Source organism: Adelges cooleyi, unplaced genomic scaffold (genome assembly GCF_023614345.1).
Source record: "Adelges cooleyi isolate 19-005CV unplaced genomic scaffold, UGA_ACOO_1.1 ACOO_flye_CR_arks_rails_tigmint_CR_PRNA_21, whole genome shotgun sequence".
Lineage (NCBI taxonomy): Eukaryota > Metazoa > Arthropoda > Insecta > Hemiptera > Adelgidae > Adelges > Adelges cooleyi.
The window spans coordinates 9,778,177-9,802,100 of record NW_026095871.1 but is presented as its reverse complement, the minus strand read 5'-3'; the positions used below and the strand labels follow the sequence as shown (position 1 = coordinate 9,802,100).

The 23,924-nt window shown below is 36.4% G+C and overlaps 1 protein-coding gene across 3 annotated transcripts in view; it reads left to right on the top strand.

Annotated features, from left to right (window-relative positions):
* The first annotated feature begins 3,286 nt into the window (after nt 1-3,286).
* LOC126834255 (zinc finger protein GLI2) overlaps nt 3,287-23,924 on the top strand; it is a 28,106-nt gene continuing 7,468 nt past the window's right edge. The window contains exons 1-2 of one of the 3 annotated variants that reach the window (XM_050566038.1): nt 3,287-3,773; nt 11,096-11,395. In XM_050566038.1, coding sequence (XP_050421995.1) covers nt 11,193-11,395 — 203 coding nt within the window. In that variant the 5' untranslated portion in view covers nt 3,287-3,773; nt 11,096-11,192. Of the gene's footprint in view, nt 3,774-11,095; nt 11,396-22,750; nt 23,033-23,120; nt 23,138-23,924 lie in introns of those variants that run through there. The other 2 variants (XM_050566039.1, XM_050566041.1) reach the window with 2 other exon arrangements.

The window sequence follows — 23,924 nt, the reverse complement described above, 5'->3', positions numbered from 1 at the left end:
CCTCGTTGACCAATTCTAAATTAGAAATATTTATTTCATTACCGGGTAAATGATGTTTCAACAGACTGTTAATTTTTATATGGATTTCTATGTACTGCCCCATCGTTATAAATCGACCAATATTGTAATTGACCTATATATTGTCATATTATGTCAAACAAATAGATAGTACTTGTCTAATACCGAGTTTCAAGTTTTGATAGACAGCGGGTAAAGTATATGACTGAAGGAACGCTCTTATAGAAGTCAATTGCTCGGATTTATATGGTCGTGTTGATTTGCCACCACAGTTAACTCTATTTCACTCTATTAAACTATCATTTATTTCACTTACCAGCGCGTCTAAGAACATAGTCTTGAATTTATTTTCAAAGTCTTAGACACTTTTTGATTGTCGTCACTTCTACTGCAAATTATGTTTCGAGACTTGTGTATAACTTCTAAATTAATAATAAGAACATACATAACAATTAGTTTAAATCTGTGCGTGGAGTTTATTGTACTCGTTGTGTTATTTTTAAACAAACTAATCCTTCAGCGTCGTTTTGGATTATCAGGAGTGATCGAAATTAGGAAATTTAAAAAGGAACTCGAGTGGAGAAAGAAAAAAAAACTTTTTTTTAAGAGCGCGATGCCAAATGTGTATTGTCCCGTCTCCTTGACTAATTTTTCATACGGTATTTATTATATATGATCAAAACTAGACTTCCGGTGTTAAATTAAGCACGGTTTTCAGGTGGCGCAGTAATTTCCAAAACCAACAACCGCACACCATCGACGCCTAAAGTGTTATTTTATAAATATATTAGTCCTACACGATTATATTACAAGCCATACACTGCAACACTGCACGTCGTATATCATATAGCTTATATTATTATTATTTTAACGGCGCAATATAAAATACAGGTTCTATAAATTTGAAGATTTTCAACGACTGAAAATATGTAGACATAAAATATCCAGCGCAACACTTGCAAATTGAAACATTTACGTTATTGCAGCGCGATTATGATCTTGGGCGCTTGTATATTTATTTATAAATTATATATGTTTAAAAAATGTTAATCCGTGAAATAAATAACGTCCGATGAACGCGAGTTACAAACACATTTGCATGGTAATAGATAAAAACCGTTTCGTGTAAAATATACCCGAAGCGTCCACACGTGGTGGACCGGTGTTTGGTTTTGTTCACATAATATTATAATATACAGATTAACGATAATGGTTGTATATTTGCGTTGCTATTAGTCAACAGAACAACAACATATATCAATTAAGTACGGACATAATATTATCTTTTTCGAGCTTAATCTCCATCCCGGTCGGTCCGATAATAACTGTATTCTAACGGTACACCAATGAGGGTCCACCGTATTGTATCATATAATATGGTTGTAGAATGCTAATGATATTTTCCAGTGTTAACCTGTGCCGGATTCGTAAACTTTAGCCAATTGAAAATTGGAGCACGGTATAATATAGGCTCTGATTTTCTAGATATTACTCTACAAACTACAACAGCTCGGGTCTGAACGAAGACTCTTATTACTCAAAACGTGCATTTTGTATACTAATATAAAATAAAGAAATATGTTTTCTCCATTTGAACGCGGTACGACAATATTGGTAAGATTATTTATTTAATAAGTGTATTGAGAGAGATTTCAGATAATAATAATTAGTAACATATAGAATTGAAGTTAACAGTACACATTTTTAAATCAGTGTGGTAGTTGGGCCCGCATGATGGTCGCACATCTTCCCATGAGGGACCGTACAATAATATGCCAAACGAAAATATCATTCAATAATAATTAAGAATAATGCATAACTAAGCATGGTAGTAGGGTCGTTACAACGGTACACTAACAATTAATATATTTATTATAAAATAATAGTTATTCTCTCTATTTTTACCTGTAACAAGTTATTGTATAAATGTAAGATCGAAAAAGCGTTTGGTTGACATTATCATGGAGGGGTAATGAGATAGTGATAAGTGTAACCTAAGTATATCCTAACGCATATGCCAATTTTTTGGAATGCTAGTTTACTTCGGTGTCGTTGCAATTTATCAAGTTCAATTGCATACTTCAAATGCAATTTGGGCACTACTTATAGGTACAGGGCGTGACCGTGCATCTATGAGCCCGTGAATTAAGCCCTTTTCATACGTTATTAGTTATTGTACACTGTGTCTAGCATAGGTACTATCTAGTATCTAATGTTGCATTGACCTAATGAACTAAAATATCATAACCAAAATCTATTCACACCATAATGTACATACACTAGAAAATATACTGGTCATAATTTATTATTATTATTGTATAAACTCATAAATAGATATTATACTAAGGCTTATAAGAAGAAGCCGAATAAATAAAACATTTTTTTTGAACAAATATGAATTACAGAATCCTGGGTAGTTGGTCATGATAACACTGATAATATTTTCTATAATATGATTGGCTGTAAATATTTCTACGCTGTTGAATGGTGTAAAAAATGGGACAAGTTCTATTAACGAAAATCCTGTAATCGTTAGCGCGTATATACTAGGAATAGGACAATAACTATAATCACGTGAAAAGGATTTAACTCTAATTATCCAAATTGTGGTTGATATTTTAATACGGGAGTTTTTAACGTTATCTTCTGTTTATTACCTATTTCTGTATCGAAAATCTTGAATTTTTTATAATATAATAGGATTAAGATTGTACATGCATTAAAAACTTGCGGATGTGGCTTTTAAATTTGATGATTTTTTAATTGAAGGGTTGAGTGGATAAACGCTTTAGTCAATATACTTATATAAACTTCAATATACTTATTAAAATGCTCGGAACTTTTTTAAAATGTTTAAGCTCAACAAACACATTCAACTGTTTTGAAATTTTACTAAATTGTGTATACACTTTCAATTCGTTCGATAAAAAACTATTTTCCAAAAAAAAAAAAAAAAAAATGTCACTCAACACCATTCAATTCCACTCACCCCTTGAATAATTATAACACTTTAAGTACACCCAAATCCGGTAATGATTAATAATGATTACAATATATATTGTCGGATCCGAGTTGCGGTCGTTGTTGTTGCTGTTGTTGAGTTGTTGGCGAGTGGCGGTACTGTACTGTCTTCAGTGGCGGCTGCGGCGGGGCGAGTTAAATGAGTCGTTATGGAGCTGTCAACCGGCGGCGTGCTAGTCATCCCGTTTTGAAGAAGGAGTGGCCGCCGCCGCCGCCGCAGCCGCCACTGCCGCGCTCATGTTGTCGGGATGTTCAGACTCTGCACTCGGATCACGGCTGATGGTCGCGGTACATGTGCTATTTCCGTCGCGCTTAATTATTATTATTATTATTTCACATAAACGTCGTTTTCGAATTTGAGTATAATATTTTTATTTTTGGTTTATAAGTATTATATTTTTTAATAATAACGTCCGCGAATGTGTCTGTGCGTTTTTACCTATCGCTTCGTCCGGATTTTTATATAATATTTTTAAATAGTATTATTGTTGTGTATTTTTTTTTTTATTCTCCAGTGTTGTTGACGCGGTAAAACTATAATTTTTGTTTTTGTTTTTCAAATAAAAAATCCTACCCCGGTGTGTATATTTCGCGTGGTGTTTGTGTACCCGGTTATAAGCTACTCGAGGAGATATTATTACCTATTATCGTTTTTTAAACTGCGGATTAAGTGCGCTGCCGGATAGTTTCCCTGGATCATTGGAACGCGCATACCCGTCGGACTATTTTGACTCGTGAGTACCTTTTGTGTGTTTACTCAAATTTAAAATAAATATTTTATAATAAATATTATATCGCAAAACTTCAAAATTTTGATTTTGGCAATCCATGTTGCGTTTTAGTCGATTTGAGGCAATAAAAAGTTCATAAAATGAAAAACAATATTAATCAACAAAAAAACTACAGTCTACGTTATTACCCTAGCGATTTTGTTAGCTAATATACATACTCTCCAAACGTCCGGCTTAATAACATACTGTAAATAGACAACGGTCTTGGTGTGTACAGATTATAATGATCTATATAAATATAGATGTTCTCCCTGGAAATCTGCATTTCATAAAATTAAACTGACGGTAAAGAACCCTAAAATTTACATTCATTCATCCTGTGATGTACAAATTTAAATCTAATATTTTTGTTGTTTTTTTAAAATCGTTTTCGCTAGATATTCCATATTTTCCTTTTAAATACTGTGAGTAATGAGATCTCAGACAGAGTAGTCCATTATGGCGTTGTAATAGACATATGGCCGTTGTATCAATTAAACTAAAAATATCAATATACAATTAAATTTATAGTTTCTGTTTTTGTTAAACTACCTTTAAATTTTTAAGAATAGCTGGTACAAACTATTTTTTCGAAAACCAATTCATGGTAAACATTATTTGTCAGGTATAAAATATATTCGATTACCATAATTATGCACACGTGTTTACCATTTTTTTTTTAAACCAACAGTTAGGAATAACTTAAACAATTAATTGAAAAGTCTTAAGTCTCTATTAATAACGTTTGATAACATTTAATAACAAACGTCGTTAATTTATTACTAGCTACTCGTCGTTGTTGGTCGTTGGCGTAAGGATTTATAAATATGGTTAAGTTAATGTTATATTACTGTTTAGTTCTTTTTGGGATTCCGCTTAAGGATCTATGCACACAGTAAAGGGATCCACCGGCTGGAGTTGTTTTCCTCGTTGCCTGTATGTAAACGTCTTCGCAGGATTTTGTGTTTACTGTTTAGCCTTTCTTTTTCTAGCTATTTTTTTATTTTTATTTCGAGGGACTCGCGCGTCTCGTTATTGTCCGACGATTTGTATACTTCTGGTGTGATTTTTATTTTAAACAAAGTCTATTTCCGGATGTTGTTTGACGACCCACGTCCAACTCGAACGGTGGAGAAAAAAATTAAAAAAAAGTAAGTATTTAGAAAAAACGGTCACGTGCACCGTCGATAATCATTCGTGTTGTCTGGAGTTTCTCCGGTCGAACCCGAATTTCGCCCGGCTGGCACTTATAATAATATTCCCAAAGTAATATAATAATATTTAATTACATTGCAGTCAACGACGTTGGATTCCCTGAATTGGTCTTCAATATTATAGATCATGATTGGATATAATTTTATTAAGTGTTTATGTGTGTCTTCCAACGATTACCGCGCATTGTGGGAATTCATATTATTCTGTACGTTATTTTTTAACCATTTTTTTTTTTCATTTGTCATGTCTATCCATGTACAACGCGGTCCACTAAAAATCTGTCCACTCGTCATTTTCACGGAATAAAATCCAAAACACTAACGCTTCGGTTGAATATTACATAATAACGATGTCTGCTATTTTTATTAATTTTTGTAAATATCAAAAAAAAAACCGCTCGAGTCGTGGTTATTCGGTTACCATAATAATAATAATAACGCCCGTCGACAAACTAGTGATTTGTAATAATAATTATGTTATTATCGTTATGTATATACACGCAAGCTGACCAGAGGCGCGACAATTATTACAGTATTGTGAACAAATAATATTTTTAGTACGTCACTGTCATCTCTTGTCGGAGGCTAGCAAAACTCTGGATTTTCATAAGCACAGGCGGCTAACAATTTCTCAGACATTTTTTTAATAGTTTGTAAATAGGCTGTAATGATGTTTTGGCACGAATTTTGAAATTTCTAAATTGTTTAATTTACAAAAATGTCTTATAAAGATTTTGAAAATATTTCCAGTTTATAAATCATCATTAAACACCATTTTTTGGTAACTAAAAAATGTTTGGAACGTATTTCATGTCGAACCATCATTAGGTATAATATAGTCAAAACATAATATTTAATAACATGTTTGATGGCAATTTGAAAATATTTAAAAAATGTTTGCCTTGGAGGCTGTTAGTTTAGACTAGGTTAGGCGTCAGTTAATTATAGATCAATGGTACATAATCCAATTAACGTTTTTTTTGTCGGTTAGACAACGAAACAACAAATATCCAAATTACAGACTTTGCACGTTGACCGTATAATTATTGCATGTATGTTCTTTTTTTATAGAAATTTTAGCATTTTACTCTATTAAATCTCAACAATTCTGAACGGTCACTCGATTATACGGAAGGCAAGTGTGGTGTTGTTGTGTTTTAAATAATTTATATTAGTTCGACTTTAATACCAGTAATAATCGATATAGCTATTACGTTTCTACAATGTTATTAACCCAAAGCTTTTAACACATTCTAAATCGGTGTCAATTTGATAGATCGAATGACTAATATCATAATATAATACAGTTTCAACTAAACTGATATTTTTGAATAATGCATTTTATACTTTGAAGTATTGGATTAACTTACAGTTAACAATAATGTCATTATCGTGGCATTTTCGGTTTTTTTGCGGTAATTTATGGGATTGTCTTTAGTTATATTCAATTTTCGAATCGTCTACCGTGATTTATAATGTATTGTACGTTAATGTATATACTATATTGGCCGTGCCTTTACTTTATACAGTGTGTGTGTATGTGTGTGCATTTTACGTGGATTTACATACGGTACCTCTTCTCAGGGATAATTTTGTAGCCTTATAATATAATAATAATAATATTGTTGTTGTAAAAGGCGCCGAACGGTGTTTACCTGAAGGAATTTTCACGGGGGTGTTGGCCATTCAACGCGTTCACACTCGACGACCGTTTCACATTGCAGTTATGCAGTACAGCTCAACACAACATAATTATCTCCAAAAAAAAAAAAAATATTTACACATATATATATATATACATTATTACAAAGTTTATTTTCTAATCCGTGTCGTAACGGCTGTATGCATATTTTTTTAAACGCGACGTCGGATTATGTTTTGTTTTACTTAAAGCGTATACACGAAAAAGAAACTCTGAACTCTAAAGGATATTTATCGACGCTTCGTATTCGATAAAAAAAAAAAAAAAATCAATAAGACAATACCTCATCATAAATCAATCGTATAAACCGAACGCGTTTCCTAATCTTCGGTTTATATAGGGTTAAGGAGCTCAATGAAATAATAAAATAAAATGGCCGTATAAACCTACACAACGCGTGTACCTCTCTCTATATGTCTCTTATGTTTTAGTCTTAATACCTTTATATATACACTTAATGTGACTGCACACAACCTCTTGGGGTGTAGTGGTGTACGCCGTACCTTTTTTTTTTTTGGTTTACACGAGATTAGGATCTCATATAGGATTAATCGTTGTTTACAGAGACAGCAAACGCTGCACATACGCTCTCCATTTAACAGTACTTATTAATCGTTCGAATCCGGTTTAAGCGGGTAATGCCCAAAAGAAAATATTTACTGTCATAAGCACGCATTCCGTTTTGTTTTTTTAAATTTATTTAATATATTAATATTGATTTTATGACGGTAAAATATACAACAAAAACCGTGTATTTTTTTTACTACAAACATTATAATTAATAATAAAGTACACAAAACATGATATCTATTGACTATTACACACACACACACCCATATATACACCTTAAACGTTTACCCGACATCCACAAATACGTTTACTGACTTTATTGAGTTTTCTTGTACAACATACAAAACTAAAACACGTGTACTTGAGGTAAATAACAACTATACTGTACAAGTAGCTTCTTGAACGCAAACAACGCATACTTAACGAAACCACTCTATCGTTATTAAACTAATTAATATACACAATTTTGAATACATGCACGAAGACGATCTTAAAAGAATTTAACGTCATACGAAGCTAATACGATCATTGATGGCACATTTTTAAAAAATTTAAATATGGAGAATACTTATAAAAGTATTGACATAAAAATACATTATTTTTAAATGACATACAAATTGTGTGTTTTTCGATTGATAAACTTATTAAAATAATTGTATTTATATTTCACTTTCTCAGTCAGAGATTAAATTTAAAAAAAAATGTTCATATATTTATTTGTAATGTGAGTCTGTTTTTTTTATTTTTAAATATATCATCACAAGTCTTCGGTAGTACAAAAGGTTGTGGCGTTCGCTGAACAAATTATTCGGGCCATATCAATTTAATCGAGCCCTTATAAACAACGGGCTACGCTGAAAGGGGGTAAAAAATGGTAATTAGTACATGTAGGATGTAAAATAGTGTTTATTCCAGTGTATCCTTTGTCGCACGCGAGACGAACATAATACTATTTTGTATGCGGGAAAATAATACCGGTAGGAGTTGTCTATTCACATCACCAACATGTCTACAATATAATATTATGTTGTGTATAATGATTACAAATAAACTGTATTATAATCATATTATTAAGCACAGCAACTACGACGTCCATTTGGATTTCGCTACTTATTGACCTGTGTATAAAAAAAGTGGTGTAAATTGGTGTAAACTAAACGACCGAAATAAGATACATATGTAGGCTGGAGGTATGCGGTAACTGAACTGACAGTAACTCTTGAGTAGTGAAAATATACAAAACAAATATATTTTAAATAATAATATGTAAAACCAAAATCTCCGGGCAAACCGATCCCGAGTCTGAGTCGTGTACCAGCTATTATTCGATACACTCGATTGGTGGTAATCCAATATAGCTTCGGTTAGGACAACCGCGGACCACGACAGGTAAGTATATTATATTATATGTACTTAACAGCCGTTTGCCCGTGTTAATGGTTAATTTGACGTATGTTTTCACGTCCACGCGCATATAATACATAAATTAATGCGGCCGACGGTTTAAGTCGTTTGTCAAGCGGATTCTATTAAAAAAAAAAAAAATACAGTGAATACTCGTAATAATAATAATAATAATTATATACAATTATCGTGTTGGCGCGAAAAAAAAAAATTACAGGCTTACGACAACGACGACACATAATAATATTATTATGTATTTTTATAATATTATCATCATTAAAATACTATAGGTACAAATGGGCCGGCGTGTACTCAGCTTATTTATATACACAACGTAAGGTATAATATGTATTAGTATGACGTGTAATTACGGGTAATTTTTCTTTTGCTCGCCGCAAACACATTAACATGCCGTCGGATAAACTCGGCGATTTCATACACATGTTTAATGGTCTTACTTTTTTTTATTTGCTAACAAGCTGCTCTTAAGTCTCGTCGTTCGACTTGGGGTAAAATATATAGGTATTATATTATATCGTTGGAAACGGCTAATGATGACAAACTAAACAAGTTTACCTGCGATTACACACCAGTGCGCAACCATTTGTGGAGCGGTGAAAACTAAAAAAAGCGTCATATTTTTTAATCCTTAGGGGCAAAGCTCTAAAAAATGATCTATCCACAGAACCAATTAACGGCGTTGGTCAGAAAATCACAAGCGTTAAACTACCTTATCGGCCGACTTTTTCCAAAACGTTGTTGCTTATTTATTCGAAATGATAATTAATGATTATGTTTCGTACTCGACCTTAAAAATGAATAAATCACCACAATGGTCGCCAGTAGTTTGGTCTGTTTCTTATTACAATGACAACTGATTCCCTAATAATTTGATTTATCATTTATTTATGTAAGGGCATAATTATTAAGCGAACGCGACAACACGGTATTTAATAATAACATAATGTTAAGTATAAATATTATTATCGTTTGACGTTTTTGATCCATTAATGATGTTAGGTGTGCGTGTGAGAGACCCAGGATATTATTCAAGGCTTAACCCCGGCAACGATTCCACCCGTACACAATCGGTCGGTGATCACACACACACACACACATACCGTGCGCTAATGTCTTTATTAACTTCTTCTTCTTCTTCTGCTCTTACACTATAATAATAATATTATACACTACTATAATATATAAGCAACAGAAAACAACGGCAACCGCGGCGGCGACGGCGGGTTGTATTATTATATTATAAGCGGTGCAACGAACTGGCTACAAACAACGGCGGCTAACCTCCTCTCACCGGTCGCTCACATATTATAACACAACAGATAAAGACATCATCATCATCATCATCATCATAGTCGTGTTGTGTATAGACTCTTCCACGGTCGGCCAGCAGCAGTCGTGGTCCACCATCGATGAGCCCCGAGCACACATAACATACAGAAACACCCACCGTGTAATCATATAGGAGGTATGCCTCGGCTTCAAATTATAGGCGGATTATAACTGCGTCGAACGAATGAGATAAAGAGAGAGAGAAACGAAAAGATTTATATCTATACATAATAAATACACATACACACACACAGTTATAGGCGCAGGAGATATTATTATTATAACTATTATTGCCAGCAGTCGTTGTTGAATTTCAACTATGCCAAAGAAACAAAAGGAAACGCGCCGGGTAGTGTAGTGTATGTGTATGTATAATAATAATAATAAATATAATATATAATAATAACGAAACGCATCCGGACCAATAGCACATAGTGATACCCGGTGTATTGTTCGATTCGAATAACTAAAAAAATAAAACCGACGACGGTCCGAGAGGAAAAAACAACGAGAAGAAGATTTCTGTATCGAGAAGAATAATTCAAAAACCGATCAACGGGTCGCATGGCGCCTTAATTACATTTTAACGTTTTCGGCGCGGCAATGACTTTATTGGTGCCTACCTATAGCTATAATATAATAAATGTGTATACATATATATTATATATATAGGTTACGGGGGTACGCTATACAACGGTATTGTAATATAATGCGTTTGAATTTTTACAACTTTGTACGATATAATCATATATTTTATTATACACTAGTATCTTACCTGACGGACGGTTCGTGTGTGCCTCCTCCGTTTTTATATTATTTTATTATACATGATAAATTTGTATTTTCTAACACAACGGTCGACAAAACGCATAATATATATATACCTATATTATATTGTCGGGGTAGTCTCTTTTCGGTCAATGTTGTCCGAAAAGCAAAAAACCTAGTAAGGAAAGGGCGATACTTCCTTTTTTTTCCCTTCTAAGCTAATTTTATATACCTAATAATACTAACGTTGTGTGTTTTTTCTGTACACTAATATACAGGTACATGCCCGCCGAGCATCACCGGTGACATTGTGTATGGCCGTTAAGCGGCCAGCGGCGTCCAGCCGTTCGGGTCTGCACCTGCACCGCGTTTGGTATGCCTGACAAGGAGACCATGCTGTACCCGAACCCATTCGACTATTCGGTCGGGTTGTCCCTGCAGTTCCCGTTGTCCGCAGCGCCGCCACCGCCGCCGGACGCCAGAGGATCTTGCATATGGAACCCCAGCCTGATACCGCCGGCCACGTCCAGCCCGTCCACGTCCACCATGGGCGCTTTCCACCAACCGATACCACACAGGTAAGAAAAAAAACAACATAACAAATTATATAAGTATATATCAGAAGAAGACTTTTAGTTGGCATTTTGGTTTTGGGAATTCGATCGGCTAAATAAATGTAAACCGTCGTAGTTCAGTGTTAGAAAACCGTCAGAGGAAAGGTTAGGTTAAGTTGATAATGTCTAAAATCATTTTTTACACCATGTTGTCAGAAATTGTATAAATTAAAATGAATATTATAATTTCATTGAACTAATAAAATATTATTAAATTTTTTATTTAAATATTGTCAGATTACCAGAGATTTTCATAAATTTGCAAATCGATGCATAATTAAAATATATTAATATTTTCAATAAAAAATATCAGTATTTTATAATCACGCTTAGGTAGGGGATTAAATATTCAATACAAATAATGTTTAACAAATTATCATAATATTTAAACTATAAATACAACATTGGGAATATTTTCACAATACATTAACATTTTGTAAATAATATTTTTAATTTAACATTTAATCTCTTGCCGAAACACGATTTTTAAATATACCTACCTACTTTTAAAATAATTGTTAATTGTTTTGATATTTCAAAACAATTAACAATTATTTTTTTCCTGTATTTAGTAAAAAATATTACTTGATCACTTGTGTTATCTATTTAAAATTGTATATAAATAATATGAAATGTTTAAAATTTATCAATTTTTTGAATTCAAACACGAACAACTATTATTCTTTTTATTATAAAGTAGCGTAAAAATTATTTAACCGTGGCAAAAAAATGTGGAAAAAACACTACTTACATTTAGTCATTTTTTTACATTAATCGGAGGAATAAAATAGATGGACCAAATAAAACATGCGTTTTTGTAAAAACATCCAACCCTTAGTGGTCACCATTCTTCTCTTGAGGAGAACAACATCAAAATGGTATAAAACGACTGTCAGAATATATTTTCGGTCGGACGGATACACTTCAACTAGATCTTATCAAATCTGACAAATCTCTCGGCGACGACATTTTTCTTATTATTATTATTTCGAAGAGCATTCGTCTGAGCCAGCCGACCACCACAGTATACCTTTTTTGTATTTTTACCATATAATGACTATCCTCTTCAAAACGGCCCCCGCTCAAAGCTACTACCGTGCACATCGCGTTTCCATCCCATTCCAACCGTCTTAAACCAACAACAATATTTATTCTATTTGCCCATTTGACATCAGCTAACATGATGTGTCGAACACAGTAAGGCGGACAGTTACTGACCGAGTTAATCTGCCCGGTCGATGGTGCTCCGAATGGTGGCGTTTGGATTAGTTATTATTTTTTTTTGCTCCACGGGTAGTAAAAGGGTTCAAGATGATAATAGTAACATCTTACTTATAATATATTGGTACTGACGCGGTTCGCCCTTGACGGGCCGGCGTGTGAAACGGGCTCCACAGTGTATTTTCTAAGTACGTTATCTTAATTTCCTCTGTATTGACCTCAGCCAAACGTGAAATCCAACTCTCTAAAATAATAATATGGCGATTGGAGTGTGTGTATATACATAATAATATTAAAATATTATAATAATGTAATATAACGCGGCAGCGGTAACGAGAAAAAAAGCCACTGCGAAGGTGTCAAAACGCTGATGAAGACGAATCGTAAACGGTTCCCATAGCCGAGACGGGCGCACTCATGATTAGGTGTATATTATTATATTACCAAGAATGGAGAGAAAAAAAACAAAACGACGGCTAAATAATATAATATAATAAAATAATAACTTCTAATGGGCAGAAGATCATTGTTATTATTCCGTTCTTAAGGTGGTCCGGTTTCCTAACCCCCGTCGTGGGTATTTTTATCGATTTTGTAGGGGATGGGATGAACTTTTAAACTTTAAGCCTTTCAAAGGGTATTCGGTGTATGATTTCTTAGCTATTGGCGTGTTATGCATGAAGAAATCTGCAGCGGTTAAAAAGTTATCGTGGACAACAAAATGCTGTGATCAAAACCAAAAGGATGCAAGTGACAATGTTTTAAAAACCAAATTTTGATCATAAAATAATATTCATGACGTTGAACATTTTTTTTTTACATATGTGTTTGTTTCATAGGTTTTCGTCATTTTTTTAAAAGAGATATTAAACAAAAATAGTATGAACATCGCCTACAAGAACACATTGAAAATATATTTTTCATTTTTCTCTCTTGTAATATTATATCACTTGTACTCTTTTGGAGACGTAGACTAATGGTCGGTGTTTAAGTGTATTTTTTTAAAAAAAATATTTCATTATTTTATTTGTCGACTATTAGTCTGTACTAATAGCAACAGTAGTTATAGGAGTAGTAGTAGTAGTAGTAATAGTAGTAGTAGAAGAAGTTGTCTGGTGTGTGGGTTTCAAAAGAATTCACGCCTTCGCGTCGGCGGGAAGACATGGGACAGGAATGTTGTTGCCGTACGGATACATATTATACACAACTGCACTGTGTATTGCGACCCGCGCGGACAGACCGGTAATGCGGTATTTTTTATTATTTTTTTAATACAAGAAAAAGAAGAAGTCATCTACAGACCGACGACGACGACGATGATGATGATGATGGTGGTGATAATAATAATAAATAAATAACAACGTGTATATACGGGTATAAAATATAAGAGGACGATCAGCGGGGGAAAAAATACTCCTAATGCAGTTGTATGTGCATATTTTGAACATTCAAAATTGATTAAATGCCTTACAGAAAATTGAAGGCGGCGGCCGTGTGTCATTCTTGTCTGCGGCTTGAGAATAATGATAATGATAATCATAAATTAAAAAAAAAAACACTGATAATTGGTCGTGTTGTAAATGCACCGCTCGCCGGACGATAATAATAATAATTATACATCATTATTGTCTCTATACTAGGTGTGTATAGTAATTTTTAACCACAACCCTTTGACCGCGGTCCTCGTCCATATAAGTAAACCCCGACAACAAACCGTCAGCCGCACATGTTAATATGATATAATAATTATTAATATAATAACATGTTATTATATGCGTCGGTTGCACGTGCAAAACGGTAACGATAAAAAAGCGATGACTAGGATTGTTTTGGACTGCTTTGGTGCGGTGTTTTTATTTTTTATTTGTCGGCTCTTACTAAAGCGGTATGTGTGTCGATAATCGTACAGGGACCGTTGTCCTTATTCTTCCAGACACAGGTCTGTTTTGATGAGACATTTTAGGAGTCTACTATTGCGGCGCTAATCCGCGTTACACCGTAATAACGTCATTACGTTCACCGTTGATTGTATAATAATGGTTTATAATATATTATAAATATATACACATCATTACTACAGATGTGATCTTTGCTCGGGCTATACACACACCTTTATAACGCACAGAGACGACAAGAGGCTGTTCACCCGTCGCCGCCGTTTGTCCCTGAAACGACGACTGGAACGCGATATTTTATTTCATTTTTATTATTGTTGTACTTAAAGAGTTAAAGACATAATAATATTATATAAAACATTAGCGGCAGACACCGACCTCGACGAAGCTATATCCTTTTTGCCTGCAATTATTGTCCTTGTCGTCGCCGTCTAATTGCCGGCGGACAAAGAACAAATTAACAAATCACCGTTAAGTCTTTTTCTTCATAACATTTATATATATATAAATAACGTGATTAATCGCTTATTGTCATTACTGCGTTTAACGGATGCATATACGAGACGACGACGGTCAATTGAACTTAATAAGAAGGATGTTGAAATTATATTATCATCCTGTCTGTGTGCGATGCCGAGAGACTTCCTTGTGCTGTATTATAATATAAACATTTTTTTTAAATAACTATTTTGATTTAAAAGGTCACAGTCTATTTGAAGTGATACCTATCGATAAAATCGTGGCTAATTACAATTTAATATCAGTTTTTCACAACAAAAATGGGTCGACCCCTACTGTCATTTAATAGGCTAGGTTAGATGTGTTCAATATAACAGAGCTTTTAAATTAGATATAGTTAACTGCGTGTTGTAATATAATTAGAAACAACATATAATATATTAATAATATCAAAAAGGTTTCTTTGTGCAGTTTTATCGACGAATTGCCTACACCTGACTCCTTGATAATTATGTGGTGTGGTGTCCTTTTACCCGACCTAGCCTAGTCCCTTTCTCTGTTTGTTAAACTTTCGATCCGTCCGTGCACTATAAATATATATATATACTCGGATCTTAGGAGATAAATCGAAAAGACAATATTAATATATCGGTCGGTCGACGGGTAAGTGCGATGGGAGGGCGTTGCTGATGGTATATTGTGATTATTATGCCGTCAATAACAATATGTATATACACATTATAAGGTCGGTATGTCCGGTCCAGACGTGTAGCACGGTCGATATACTTTTGGCGGCGGCAAATCAGAAGAAACCAGTTTAATATACAATATTATTTTTTTAGAACTCTGCCGTTCCATCGGAACCCCTTCCAAAAAAAAAAAACAAATTAAAAAACGGGGAGAAGCGTAATTACTTATTTCTCCTCCCTCCCGTTTAGTCACTTTATACTATACAAAAAGAGTGAGCTCCTCGACGATAAACGCGTTAAATCGCCTAAGATACATACACACACACACACTGAGAACAAAACGGGACTAATCCGCACCAGAGGCCAATTTCGAAATAAAGTCATAAAAACCACGATCGTTTGAAAAACTAGTCGCCGCCGACTACATTTCGGCGTGCCTATGTTATATTATTATTATTATACCTTGTGCACAAGCCGCGCACATCGCAGGGATCGGACCAGGAGAACCGGATCCGGCTAATTGGCTCGTTTATAACGAACCGATGACCAATATGCGTGTAATATATTGGCGAGGATAAGAAGGTTTTTTTTCTTTGTAGAAGTAATAAGAGGTGGTATCCAAAAAAAAAATAAACAAATAAAAATGACACACAGCTTATTTTTGCGTCCAGACCGAATGGAATTTTCGCCCAGAGATTTCTCGTGTCGGTCGGGTCGTCCGGTGTTATTCCATTTTATACCTGCCCTAGTGGACGACCGCGGTCTAATTGGCCTCGGTCTCGGCCGCCGCTGTTTGTAATAGGTACTATAATAATAATAATATAACAAAAAACACACACGTGCATCTCATATATAATTGGACTCGGCCGCCATGTCGGCATCGATGAGATATTATTATTATCATGTTGTTGTGTCCGACACCACGCCCCCTCGCAACCACCCCTAGCGCGTACACATTAAATATACATATATATATATATATATTGTTACTACATTATATGTATTTCGACACGTCTCCCCGTGTAGGTAAAACACATTGTTACATGGAGAAATCGTCACCCCGGCGAATGGCACCACCGACGGTAATTACCATGACCCGGGCAAAACCCGCCTCCGGCACAGTGCGATAATTAAGCTGCATCGTGCACAGACGACTCGATACTCAGAATATGCACCTGAAATAAAGGCGAGGATTAGCGGGATCTCGTGTGGCTCAAATCTCTCATTCCCTGTCTATACCCTTAAAACTACATAATATAATATTTAACGGTTGATAACAACGATTTCTCGAAAACAAAAATCTCCTAAGAACTTGATCCCAGAGTACTAGGTACATAATGTATTAGTTTTTTTCTCACATCAAGAAAAATATAAACATTTTATAATTTAAAGAAGTTAATGATTAATATTTTAACTACTTTAAGTATATAATATATGTCATGAATCATGATATAACTAACTTAGTTATATCATGATATGTGTTATAACAATTACAAATAATGGCATTTTTTTGTTAAACTAGAACTTTTAATATTTAAGTACATTCAAATTTATATTGGAACAGGACTTCTATAATAGACTAATTTTTCTGAGGATCATTTTTTTATAAGAGACCACTTTTTATAGGATCAAGTTTGGGTATATTTTTTTTTGGGTAATTTGTTTAGCCTCGTAGAATCTTGTTACTACGGTGCGTTCTCATGATATTTTTTTTTTTAAGTATAGTAATTTTTTACACAAGCTTATTATAGTAATCCATGTCGACAGCCGGCCGGAATCGAACAGTCCGTTGTATACATATACTCATACGATAGAAGTCGGTTTTATAAAGTCTTTCCTGAATCCGCCGCGGTACATTCCGCCGGTGTCCTGCGCAGTCCGACAAGCAGGAGAATGAAGTAAAAAAAAAACGAAACAATAATAAGGTCGCTAATAGGTCTTTGTGCATTGTCCGTCCGTGAAAAAACATACACACATGTGTATAAATGGAGAATAAAAAAAAAGGAAAAGAAAAGATTGATCTAGAGAAGAGAGGGAGAGAACATAATAATAAATAAATAAACGGGTTCCAAATAAGCACTGAAACACGAGCCAAATGTGCTGTATTATGGGGTTTGACAGATTTATTAGGAACCAGTTTTGTGCGTTTACCCGACGACTGAAACCTGTAGTTTTTTTCCCGTTTGTACTATAACTATATATATAAATGTATAATATGTATAAATTATATCTATATCTTTTTTCTTTTAACGACCGTTTTGTGGCGGAAAGCTCAATCAAAACGGACGGAACGGGTTCATAACAATAATAATATAATATGAAGCCGTGTTACGCGCGTCGATGAAAAGCAAAAAAAAAATTTAGTACACATTCATCACCGACGATCGGGTCGAATCAAATTCCATTATTGTTCTTGCCGTTCGTATCTTCTATGTCGTCGACCGACACAGTGCTGGTCGCTCTCTCTCTCTCTCTATGTATTTCTTTGTATCTCTGTTAACGTTTTGTATACCATACACTCGGACCTAGGTCCGGTAACGGGCGATCGATCAGGCGACGTTCACACCGTCTTAAATCATATATTTTGTACGCGTTTAATCCGTGTAATAACACTAATAACCGCGCGCTGTCCGCGAACCCAAATCAATCCCCCTCCCCCCAACTTCACCGTCGTTTTCATACAAGAAGAAAATGTATAAATAATAATATATTACACAGGTCCGTCCCCGATTACTGCAGGTTAGGTTAACGCGTCCGTCCGACCGGAATCCTTTTCACGTGTGTACGCCCAAAAAAAAAAAAAATGTCTTTGAAAGCATTTAGTCAAGGATGAAAACATAATACGTCGGTACGCCGGAGACTCTTATAATATAAACCTCTCCATTGTGTGTAAGTATGTAGTTTTTTTTTTGTCCGTCTGTCGTGCGGGGCTCCTTCGATATTTCGGCCACATAATATAGTATAGGTACAGCAACAATGCGGACGGTCCTGTCCGTGGAGAGCACCACTCTGCGTATTGTCTGACCCCGTACCCGTAGTACATATAGTGTATAATGTACCCGGGGAAACGGGACCGTGCAACAGGTCTGCCATTACCTCCCCTAACGTTATGTAGGTGTATGCCCCGGTCGCCTTTGCCCCTGTGTGCGATACGCACGTGCGATCCGCCGACAACGACCGAGTCGAACCGACAAATCGGCCAGCCCGGTGTATACCGCCAGACCTAATGGAACATCTCGGCCGCGAAATGCGAATCTATCGCCGCCAGTTGTCCGGGTCTCGTCGAAATTGACTCAACAAAGTTACCCGGTCGACGACGGTTTTTTTTTTTTTTTATCGATGGAAACAACATACATAGCCCGTGTGTATCTACACACACATAAGGAGCACACGTTATTGTCTGTACTATGCACGCGGTAAATCAATGGAAGCGCGTCGAGAGCACATGCGTGCCCGGTAATAAGAATCTCGGCTGCGAGAGAGACGTCGCACGATATATAAATATATATACACACACACACACACATATTATTATACTTACACGAGCAATACGAACGGCGTGTCGGTGGGAGAGAAAACGACGAGGCAGGCACACACACACATACGGAATCGTCGTTCCGATCTCTTATATTATTATATATATGTATAAATATATATATATAAATAGTGGCGGCGGTGGTCGTCGTCAGCAGCAGCAGTAGAATGCCAACAAGACCAACTCGGTCGGTAGAGAGATACACACACACACACACATAGGGGGAAATGACTGGAGAGAAATGATAAAAAAACATACACACGCACACAAACGACTTTATACAATAAATAACAACTGAATCTGGTCGTGGGGATTTATATATTTACATATAATAATGTACAAGGTGCATGTGAACAACCGCGTGTGTATATATATATAAGCGCTCGCGGACGGGATAACTCTTCTTCTGGTCCTCGCTTCGTCTTAGCATCACCGCCATGACCGTCGTGCAATCGTCCTTCGCGCTGCCAGGTACAACTACATACTATACATAGTACTATAATAATAATAATATTATTGTATACACGCGGGACAGCACAGACTTACATGCATACTTTACCACAAAACGGACAGAGTCGCACTTAGGTATAATATGAAAAAAATCACACGGCATTCGTGGATTGCGCGCGCGCTTGGCAATCGACACTGGCCAGTAATGCATGCGGTCGTTGGATAATATAACAGCTATATGGATGTATTAAGAAGTTCACATACTGCCAGAACCAAGCAAGACTATGCAACTTACCAAGACAAAACTACACGATAACCGGAACGTAAAGGATCCGTGAAAAAAGTATTAATATCGTACCGTTTCGTTTTAGGATTGGATTAAGTTATGGCTCGACTATTTTATTTGTTCGATATCTCAATCGCAAGTCTAGCTTTTTGAATCTAGTCACAGCTCGTAGCTTTTAGCACACGCTTGTCTTTGTTCTTGTGAGCATGCCAAGAAATGGGTAAAGCAAATAGCCATTATTGTTCTTTTTAAATAAATAAAATATTAACTTACACGAATTTAATTAAATTCTCAAAGAGTGAATAAAACCAATATACTCCATAGTATCTATTGGGATTATTATTCCTGGGGATATTTTTTTTTCCAGGGATATTCAGTGAGTCACAGAAACGATTTTATCCTTTTCTGGTTAACCGTCGATTACATGATAATAATTAACAATAATGGTAAAACCTCTTGTACACGATGATGGCTTCATTAGTACATAGATACAACTGGTGATGCGAGCCTTGCTTGGTGGTATTTTTTGTTCCAAATTCTTATAATATGGTTATATATATATGGAAACGAAATTAACACGAGACAAATATAATGATCACAAAACGCGACCGTTACGGATATTCCTACAACACCTCTTTCGCGTCGTAGGTTAATGAGATAATATAATAGGTATTATTATTATTAGCCGTGTACATACTGCAGGTGTACAGGGTAGAGACGGCACGTTGTTTGTCCGTCCAACGTAATTATGATGTTATTCACGTCTTCGGCGACCTCCTTCGTGATTACCACAGAGTGTGTGTTTTTTTTCCATGAATAAAAAAATAATAATAATAACGACCGATGAAAATACCGGCGCGTTTAATCGGTCGTGTGCGATTAAATTAACATTATCATCGTCGTCGCCCGGTTTGCAGTTAATTAAAATCTCAAAACGAAATTTAGCTTCCCACTGCCAGAACAGCTGTTCACGAGTCCGGAAAAATAGATACTAATTCGTGTGCCCGACCGTCGTAAATTAAAGGGTATTGTCGCGGACAAACGAGAAAAGCGTCTCGGTTAAATAACAATATTTAAGTATGTAAATTAAGAGATGCCGATGGATTTACATAATACACAGTGAACACATACACACACATAATGATATTGTCCCACCAAACGTCAGCGGAGGCGGTGGCTAAGACGTTATTTGTCAAAAATAAAAAAAAGCCGGGCGTTTATAATTTTTTTTGTTGTTAGTTTTTTCAGGCCCGTTAAACTCGCTCGCGCATTGTAATAATATTCAACTGGTGCGCGTTCATAGATTTTTTTTTATCTTTTGTACGCGACCGGCATTGTCGCTATACTAAAAAAACGCTTTTTATTTACATCCAACAATGGTCCGTACCGCGTTAATTAAGACGTGTCACGTTCCCAATTTAATTACCTCGGCCTACCGTGTGTGTGTGTACCTGCGCTTGCACCTTACCGCCATCGTCGGGTTTGCGTTCTACCTGTAATTACCTGTTTTTAGGTACTATACGACGGTACAACAATATGAAGCTGACCGATTTGGATCGGATCGGCGACTGGCCACGAGGACTCAATTTCTGGACCGTGTGCACACAGAAATTGTGGATATTGTTTGTATATAGACTCAAGTGTGTGTGTGTGTGTGTATAACCATATCCGTTACTCGTGTCGTCGCTAGTTTACGTATAGACTTATGAGCTTCCATTATTCATCGTACGTCCGTAGGAGTATTGGAATTACTACATATTATTACTATTATGGTTATGATTATGTTTATCGTTGTGTGTGTGTGCGTGTGTGTACAATATAATATTGTGCTGACCCTGCCGCCGCGCCGGTAAATTACACGGTATGGAGATATGGGTACGCGCGCATTTTATTTTTTCCTGCGCCAGCCACGGCCGCTGACATTTCCACGTCCGCTCCGGTGATAAATCGCCCGGCCGCTGTTGTAAATCATCGACTTTTTCTTATTCCATACGGCTTTAATTGGACCGATTCTTCGGTCGTTACACCGGCCATTTATCACCAGATACCGGCACACTGTACTTCTATATACGCGACCGCGATCGCCTACGCTACCCCACATCCTAACGGTCCGTTGTCGTCCGGCCCGGATCCAAGCAACAGCCGGCCGGGAAACTTCAACGCTCGTTAACCAAAAGTCCTATGCGTTTGGCGACTCGTGGTAAGTATAGTCGATTCGGTCGGTGCCCGGGTGTCATGGCGACGGCCGTGTAGGGCGGCGACCGGGCGTTTGAGATACCGCAGCATCGCGCGGCGCACCGCGTTTTGGGGCCGTCCCTCTGGCCTTCACGAAGAAGACATTACGGCGCGTAATCATGGGTCGTAAATAAAAAAACAAGTAGAATAACCAAGTCGTGATGTAAAAAAAAAAAACGGTGTAGAGCACATCGTCGGGCCCGGGGGAAAAGAAGATATCACGGCGGCGCGGTAATTGCACGGCGATCGTCGTTGCACCGAAAAGCGTCGGAGAGAGGCAGGTATAAAAATATCACGTCCAGCCGCCGCCGCCGCCTTCGATCCTGTTGCCGATTGGTTCGTCTGTGTTGATAATTTCATTTTCTCCGCACTTGATATACACGTATAATATAGACGGCTCGACGGTCGGTATAATAATATTATATGTCCTGCGCCGCGTATACAATGTCCGTAAAGGTAGTTGGATAGATAGAGGTATAATAACACGGCCGAGCGAGAGAGACGTGACGTCACACCAACAACAACGTCTCGCTCTAACGCCGTACCTACCTACTCTTGGGTGGTCCTCGGCCGTTCGCGCAGAGTTCTCGCTGCCTCAGTCGACGATACGGTTTCGTGCTGCTGCGATGTGCGTGCATTGTGCTTATACTCGCCAAACAACGGTTTCTTTAGCTGTCGCCGCCGCGTTACCGACGTCTAGAAAAGCGCAACTTAAGTCGTCGCCGATCGTCCGGGCCGCCGCCGATCCGAGGTCCATGCCCGCCGTTCGATTCGCCAAAGCTCCACCGTCGTCTACCGGCCTCAGCACCGCCTGTAACGACCATGCATGAGGTAAGCGCCTAGCCAATACTGCCTCCTGATGATAGGACATTGGAATCAGCAATCGACGTTGCCATGGGATCTTCATTGACTTTGTTCGGCATTCGCATACTTAAGGTGTGAGAATTTTTTTTTAAAAACTGTGCTTTTCTTGTCTCCGTCCGAGTAGCAAAAACACTTGGAAAGCACGCAGGCCTAGATACTGACTTGACCGTGTCAAAACTCGTCCAAAGACTCTCCAAATCGGGTGTTCTGTTAGTCTTCGACGATACCAGAATATACGCACAAGTACTAGAATTAAAAAATTCGTTTATTTTAATTTTATACACTATCACGAAGTTGTGATAAACGTGTACCTATATAGCTTTTAACCTAACCCAACCGTTCAAATAAACTATAGTCATCTGTCAAAACTTGTTGATTTTGTCGACATACTGGTACAAAGTCACTAATTAATGTTTGTGTCTATCCGAATTGGTTTCAAAATATATATACACACTCACGACGTGAATTGTGATTGATAGTAATGATAAGTGATGTCTTAGTAAGAAGTCAATCGATTCAAACAGTGTTTAGTGAAAAATTAAAATTACCGTTTTCGAAATGTCAAACAGTTTATGGTCAATGCATTGATTCTGTGACTAGTGTTTAGATGTACTTATTCAGGTTAGGTTAGGCTGTGGTCTAGATATATATATATATGTATTTACTATATTTTTTTAAGAAAAAACCATTCGCCGGAGACTAAATCGAAATGACACAATAGTTAAGGGCAAAATGTCTCGAAATAGGATACACCGGCGGCTGGACGTTGTCCAATCCGCGGCGTTCCGCTGTCAAAACTAATTGCGTCAAAAATAAGTGTTTTCATTAATTTTTACGTCGTCGGGTGCCCAAGTCAAAA